The sequence below is a fragment of the Diabrotica virgifera genome, chromosome 3 (assembly GCF_917563875.1).
Source record: "Diabrotica virgifera virgifera chromosome 3, PGI_DIABVI_V3a".
In the NCBI taxonomy this organism is placed as follows: Eukaryota; Metazoa; Arthropoda; class Insecta; order Coleoptera; family Chrysomelidae; genus Diabrotica; species Diabrotica virgifera.
In genome coordinates this window covers 179751332-179759210 of record NC_065445.1, presented here as the reverse complement: position 1 = coordinate 179759210, position 7879 = coordinate 179751332, and the positions used below count along the sequence as shown (strand labels likewise).

At 29.8% G+C, this 7879-nt stretch overlaps 1 protein-coding gene across 1 annotated transcript; it reads left to right on the top strand.

Moving 5' to 3' along the window:
* Nucleotides 1-842: 842 nt before the first annotated feature.
* On the top strand, nucleotides 843-3277 carry LOC126881420 (THAP domain-containing protein 2-like). Its single transcript, XM_050645686.1, has 2 exons — nucleotides 843-976; nucleotides 2945-3277. The coding sequence occupies exon 2, from the start codon at nucleotides 2945-2947 to the stop codon at nucleotides 3263-3265; it is 321 nt and encodes a 106-aa protein (XP_050501643.1). The 5' UTR covers nucleotides 843-976; the 3' UTR covers nucleotides 3266-3277.
* Nucleotides 3278-7879: the final 4602 nt, after the last annotated feature.

The window sequence follows — 7879 nt, the reverse complement described above, 5'->3', positions numbered from 1 at the left end:
TTTTTTGTTGGAAAACAAACATTTTCACTCGCAAATAACTCGAAAAATATTGAGTTAAAAAACTCTATAGAACAAACTTGCTTAAAATTAGTCAGTTTATATTTCCGGACTTATCTTGAACGTATATCCTTTTGACTTCTGAGAAGGGGTGGCGTTCACCCCCAAGTAAAAGGAACTAACGGCACATGTCCAAATTTGAAAAGGAGGGTAAGTAGAACTTAAATCAAAATCTTCATGCAATTCTCTGGTGAAGCTGAAAATTACACTCCAAAACGGTCATTTACTGGGCTATTAATTATTATTAAGTTTTGCTTTAGAGAAGATATTTAGAATATTCAAATGTAATATTTGATGTTATATAAGTCAGTTCGATAGGTTAAAGATGAAATATAAATTGGTAGTAGTTTCTCTGGTAGAAACTATACGACTATTAACAATATGAGACTGTCATGCCTTTATGTATATTTATGAGAACTCTTTATAAGTTATTTATTTAGACAATAAAAATAAAGACAGATGTACTATGTAGGTATTCAACAAATTAAATCATTAAAAATCTGTGATGAAATGATTTTTACTGAAAACTAAATTAAAATGTACTTCTTTTGGAGTTCTAAACTCGCCAGCTCATAATTCCGCCAACCAAAATTTTTGATTAAGTTTGACAATTTAGAACTTTATTATTTTTTGTACTCCGATTTTCAAGATTCTTGCATTAGTTTGTAGGTACATATTTTGATGTTGTTTGTTATTATTCCGGTAACAAAAAAAAAAGAATGTGTGTATACTTTGTACCATAGCCACCTTTACTTTACAAGCCATGAAGTTGAAACTCGGCAACATCTAAGCGTAGACCGGTTAATTCTGACAGTTCTCATTTATTTTTAAATGTTTTTAAATAATATTCACTGTATTTACAGAAAAACTCAAACATTTTACAATATTTCGTGCTCCAAATTATAAAGAATATTAAAAGGTATGTATTAAGATGATTTTAGTTCAATATAATATATTTTTATATAATATATTTTATAGTATAATATATTTTTATATAAACTTACGTGCATATAGAAATGCGTCCACTTAAAATTTTTGTCATTTTTGATGTCTTATATTTACTAAACCTGTTGGCCGATTCAAGTGATTTTTTTAATATGTTATAGCCTGATTCTTTAACAATACCGCTGTAATAATATTGTTGCTAAGCAGTTAATTTTTTATTGTATAACGGGCATTTATAAAATAGTGAAATTAAAACTCAACTATAGCCTCAGGTTTTCTTAACATTCTGTTTTTTATTCATTCGCTTATGTTGGATAATAAAAAAAGTTAGCTACTTTAACAACTAGATAATATGTCTTTTATCAATACAGGGTGTTTCTAAATAAGTGCGACAAACTTTAAAGGGAAAGTAACAAAATTCAAAATTTTGACCCCTGTCAAAATTTTCAAGGTACAGTGGAACCCCGTTAACTCGGATTAATTGGGACCGCGGCCGATCCGGGTTATCGAAAATCCGGGTTAGCCGGAGAAAATGGTAAAAATTAATAAAATATGGTATGCTTACAGATAAACTCCGTTATAATTGTCACACAGACACTGGTAAACCACGTTCGCATTCCACACAAAACCACACATACAAAGCGTCGTCAAAAGTCTCATTCTTAGCTTTATTAGCTTTGCACCGATTAAACTGTCTTTTGTTATCATTTTGAAAAAAAAAATTCTTCGATTTTAGTTCTATTTTTCTTCCAATCCGATACTGTAGATGTACCGACACCATAATATAATGCTGCAAGATTCACCTTTATCAATTCTACTTAATGCTTCTAGTTTCTTTTCCATTGTCACTACAACATTTTTACGTTTTGTTGCTCTTATAGACAAAAGACACACAAACACAAAATCTGAATAAATTTACGAACGATTACAAAACGGAAGCGAACAATAATACGACTTTACTACACATAATACCGTCTCTGATGTTATGTTATTTAATAAAAGTGATGACTAAGACCATTGTTAAAAAAAGAATTTTAATAGTCTTTTCTAAACAATGCTAACACAGACAGTTTCAAAAAAATAAAGGATAATACAGGTGCATGTTGTTTTCGACAATGAATGTGGTGTACCATGAGTCATTTTTACTATGTTATATGTAGTTCAATCCGGTTCCATTATCTCTCAAATATTATATTACATAGAGTTGGTACAAAACCTCGTGAACCTTGAAAATGCGTATGTATAAACGAAATAAAATGAAGCCAAAAACATACGACTATTTTATTTGCTGCGAATTGCGCGACAGGGTCCCATCTGCACCCTGATTGCCCTGATATTTTCAGTAATGTCGGATTCATCAATCGTTTCGTTCGTATATTGACGTCACCAAATGAATGAATTAGGTTTACGAGATTTTGTAACAGCAATACATTTTTATTGTTGAAATGTTTGTCTGATAAAAATCGGTCCGGGTTAGCCGGAGTTCCGGGTTATCGGGGGCCGACTTATCGGGGTTCCACTGTATTTTAAATGTAATCATTTTTTTCGAATCTTGAAAAATCTAATAAGTATTTTTGAAAAATTTAAACGCAGAATGAAAAATTACTTTATCACCGAGGGCCGAAAGTCCCTTAGAATGAATATTCCATAGGGTGATGCGAACTTTGAAAAAAAAAAGACAGTTTAATTCGTACACCCGGTATATATACAATGAAAATTTACTTATTTAGCAACAATATTATTACAGGGGTATTGTTAAAGAATCAGGCTATAACATATTAAAAAATCAATTTAAATCGGCCAACAGGTTCGGGAAATACGAGACATCAAAAACGACCAAATTTTTGAGTGGGCTGATTTCTATGCACGCAAGTTTATATAAATTTCTTTAAGTTTGGTATTTTACATACGGCATACCTACTTATAATTTTTGTTTTTGTAGATGCCAAGCCGTTGCTGTGTGCCAGAGTGCAAAAGCAATTACGATAGCAGTCTTAAAAAGAATGAACAACCAGAAAGCACTTTTTTATTTCCAAAGGATCCAAAGCTGCGAGAACTTTGGTTACAGTGTATCCACAGGAAAAATTTTGTTATTGGAACATCAGCGGTAGTATGTGCCAAACATTTTTATTCTGATGACATCGAGAGAGTTAGAGAATGGGTAGATAAGGAAGGCAACAAACATGTAGAGAAATTACCGAATCCTAAGTTAAAACCTTCTGCAGTTCCTCGCATTTTTCCAATTCAGGATGTTTCTAAATAAGAGCGAAAAACTTTAAAGGGAAAGGAACAAAATGCAAAATTTTGACGCCTGTCAAAATTTTCAGTGTATTTTAAATGCAATCATTTTTTCGAATTCTGAGAAAACTAATAAGTATTTTTGAAAAATTTAAACGCTGAATGAAAGATTACTTTATTACCGAGGGCTGAAAGTCCCTTAGAATGAATGAAAGGTTGTTTTTGAATGACATATTTGAAACTAAAAATCACACTAAATTTTATTAATTTTTCGCCCCTGTAACTTATTATTAAAATAAACATAGAAGCTTTCACTTTCGGCCCTCGCTTCTAACGTAATCTTTCATTCTGCGTTTAAATTTTTGAAAAATACTCATTAGTTTTCTTAGGATTCTAAAAAAATTAATCCCATGTATATTCTTGTTATTGGTTTTTTTTTTGTATAATAAACGTTACTTACAAGGAAGTACTTTTAATTTTATTTTGTACAAAGTTCTAATTAATAATATTTTCTTGTTCGATTCAAAAAATACTATAAATTTTACCAGAATTTCTACTTTAAAATTGTGTTTTCAAAAGCGGTAGTCCGAAAGTCGGACTACGCACGTCATCAATTGCGATGTTGCCTTTTTCTCTTCATGGCTTGTAAAGTAAAGGTGGCTATGTTTGTACGCACGTAAGAAGTTATAATTCTATTATATAATTTCAACGAAATAAATATACTTAACAGTTTATTTGTATTTTATTTAAATATTAAACTAACTTTCTTATCTACCACTTTCAAAAATTTTTTATTAAAACAATACCAAAAATTCAAAAAAAAAGAATCTCTCGATCGGTACCTCTCGATCTCTGGTCCAATGCTCTACCAACCAAGCTATCAAGACCCGTCTACGTGACGTCTCGGATATAATTACACATCACGGTGACAAATAAATCAAGTGAAGTATAAAAATGTTATAATAGATACTTATTTTATTATCTTACTCAAGAGGAAGACAAATCCAAAGACACAAAAATTATAATAAATAATACATTTACTAAAAACACTAATATATTCTTTTAATGACTTATTTGCGCTGATACATACATAACTTGAAAGATTAGCAACGAACTACATACTGTCTGTGTGCGCATGCGCCCAGTATTATAAAATTTCACTCTCAATCGTAAAGAAGTATAATTTCAAAAATTTTTGCTTAGATGGCATTAGGTATACGGGGTCGAATGGAAGCGTTGTGGTTTCTAGTAACTTTAAAAAATTCTGTGGAAAAATTGGAGGGATGATTTTGTTAAATACTCCTTTTGTATTATCCTGGACATATCCCCAAGATTTTGTTTTTTGAATTATCCAAATATTTCTTTTCTTTTAAGCGTTGTACAATTTTTTGTAAATAAAAACACTGATTGACTCATAAACATAAATACCTTAATTATAGGTTGGATTGATAAGATTAGAAGTAAACCCTAAATATTGGTTGGATTGGTAAGATTAGAATGGCCGGCATGCAGCCCAGATCTCAATCCTATTGAGAATTTATGGGATGAATTAAAAATAGCTATTCACCGTCATCCTAGGGCCGCAGAAAATTTGGTACAGGAAAATTAAAGGTACATTATGGTTTATTCGATACGAAACAGATTACGAGCAGTCGTTGCTGCGAGAGGTGGACATACCCGCTATTAAATTATTTTGTTTTGTTGTTAATTTTGTTTTGTGTTGTTAAACCTTCAAAGCAGTGTTTTTATTTACAACGTTTACAAGAAAGGAGATAATCGGATAATTTAAAAAACAAAATTTTAGGGATAGCAAAAGGAGTATGTAACAAAATCAGTTCTCCAATTTTTCCACAGAATTTTTTAGTTAGGAGAAAATACAACGCTTCCATTTACCTCCGTATAATGCCATCGAAGCAAAAAGTTTTTGTTACCGGTATCATAAGAAACGACATCAAAACATGTAACTACAAACTGATGCAAGAATGTTGAAAATCGGAGTACAAATAATAAAGTTGTAAATTGTCCAAACTTAACCAAAAATTTTGGGTTGCGGAATTTTGTGCCGGTGAGTGTATTTTATTTAATATACACGGTGCGCCCAACCTCCAGATTTATTTTGTTAATATAAAAAAAAGTTTACATCAAAACTGATGTACAGCTGGTTCCAAAAAAAACTGATACGACTCTTAAAGCGTATTTTGTGGAAAATTGAGCAGTGTACTTTCTTCTTCTTCTTCTTTTTGTTTTTGGTCTCGCTGCAAGGCAATTACCAGCACGATTTATAGGCGATCTTGATGTAGTCTGGCTCTGAGCCATATCAAAATCGCTGACTATATTCTTATAAAAAGCTTTTGATGAGGTGTGATATAATGAATATACAGGGTGAGTTTTTAGTGCGGGATCGGTCGATAATTCCATTACGGTATAGAATATCGAAAAAAGTTATTTAGAAAAAATGTAGGCAATGATATTCTCCACGCTTGGAAAATACGTCCATTTCTACAGGGTGATCATTAACAGCGTGGTACATCAAACATATAATTTTTTAAATGGGACACCCTATATATTTTTTCATATTTATATTCCCCTCATAATTCTTGTTCATATAATATAGGGTTTTGCATTACTATACAGAGTATTTAACAAGTTATGACCATTTTTATTTCGAAATCCCTATGAGATTAACACCCTGTATATAAAGAAGTAATTCATAGACAATAATTTGTTTTATGTAGTAAGATAAACAATATACTGTAGTTTTTAAATTAAGTCCAATTGGAATCATTGACGAATGTTTGTATACAGGGTGAACTACAAAACCAAATTACGATTTTCTCTATTTTTTTAAATAGATCACCCTATATTTTATTTTTCAAAAATATTGTATTTATTATATTCTTTCATTTTTATATAGCATTCCCTATATCTAAACTTATTACTTTCGGAGATATTTTTAGTTTTCTTCAACTTTCGGGAATACATTCAATTTTTCTAGTAGAAATAAGTTGGTATTCAATGATAATTAAACAAAATTATTTTTATTCAATAAATAACTAACACAAAATATAAACCATAGCATTATGCAATGAATTTATCAATAAATGTGATATTAAGGAATTATCATATTTCCCTAATATACATGAATCATACAATTCCTACAAAAAAATATAGGTATCTTGTGTATAATAAAATTACAAGATTATTTTTATTTAATAAACAACTCACACAAAACATAAATCAAAACAATATACAACCAATTTAATAGTTTTTAATTTTTAGATTATTATATCAACAGCATTCTAAGCCAAGAAGTTTTTAGTAACACATTCCTAATTGCAGATTGTGTCCCGCAGTTATTAATTATATAATTTTCATATTAAATTTCATTAATATGCATCATCTCCAAGGGAAGGTAAATGGTAAAAGAGGACCGGGAAGAAGACGCATTTCCTGGCTTCAAAATTTACGTAAGTGCTATAACACGACCACCACTGAACTGTTCCGAGCTGCGGTAAACAAAGTCAAGATAGCCATGATGATCGCCAACATCCGGAACGGATAGGCACTTTAAGAAAAAGAATATGCATCAAGAAATCCCTACTTTGTTAACACTCAAACTAGGTGATCTATAAATGTTTAAGGTGATATTGTTAGAGATTATATGATGGGTCCACATTTTTTGACGGTTGAGGTTTTTATACGACGGTGCTCCAGTTCTTCCAAAATTGATTTTTTTCAAGTGGGGCTATATAAAAAACCTTGTATACCAGAAGCATCCAACAACGCTTAATGATATGAAAAATAGAATAAAAGAAGCTTTTAATAATATTGACTTACAAAAATGTTAGAAATGTGGCTCGGTAATTTGAATATCGGTTACAAAATTGCATAGACGTTGAAAGTGGTCATTTTCAACATTTACTTTAGACTTATATCCTTAACATCACATTAATTGGTACATACATTAAATTTTGTTATGGTTTTTTAATTTTTTGTTAGTTATTTATTGAATGAAAATATTTATTATATTATTACATAATACATATTTGTTAAGTTATTTATATTTATAAGAATTGAATGTATTCCCGGCAAATGAAGAAAACTAAAAATATCTCAGAAACTAATAAGTTTAGGTATAGGAGATGCTACATAAAAATGAAAGAGTATCATAAATACAATATTAAAAAAAAATAAAATATAGGGTGATCTATTAAAAAAAAATTGAGAAAATCGTAATTTTGTTTTTTAGTTTAAAAGTGCTTATAAAAATGAATGTTCTACTAAAAAGTTCTTGGCTTAGAATGCTGTTGATATACCAATCTAAAAACTGTTACATCAGTTGTATATTGTTTTGATTTATGTTTCATGTAAGTTATTTATTGAATAAAAATAATCTTGTTATATTATTATGTACAATACAAAGTTTTTTTGTAGGAATTTTACGATTCTTTTATATTAGGGAAATGTAATAACTTCTTAATATCACATTTATTGGTATATTCACTGCATATTGCTATGGTTTATATTCTGTGTTAGTTGTTTATCTAATAAAAATAATTTTGTTTAATTATCACTCAATACTAACTTATTTCTACTAGAAAAATTGAATGTATTCCCGAAATTTGAAGAAAACTAAAAA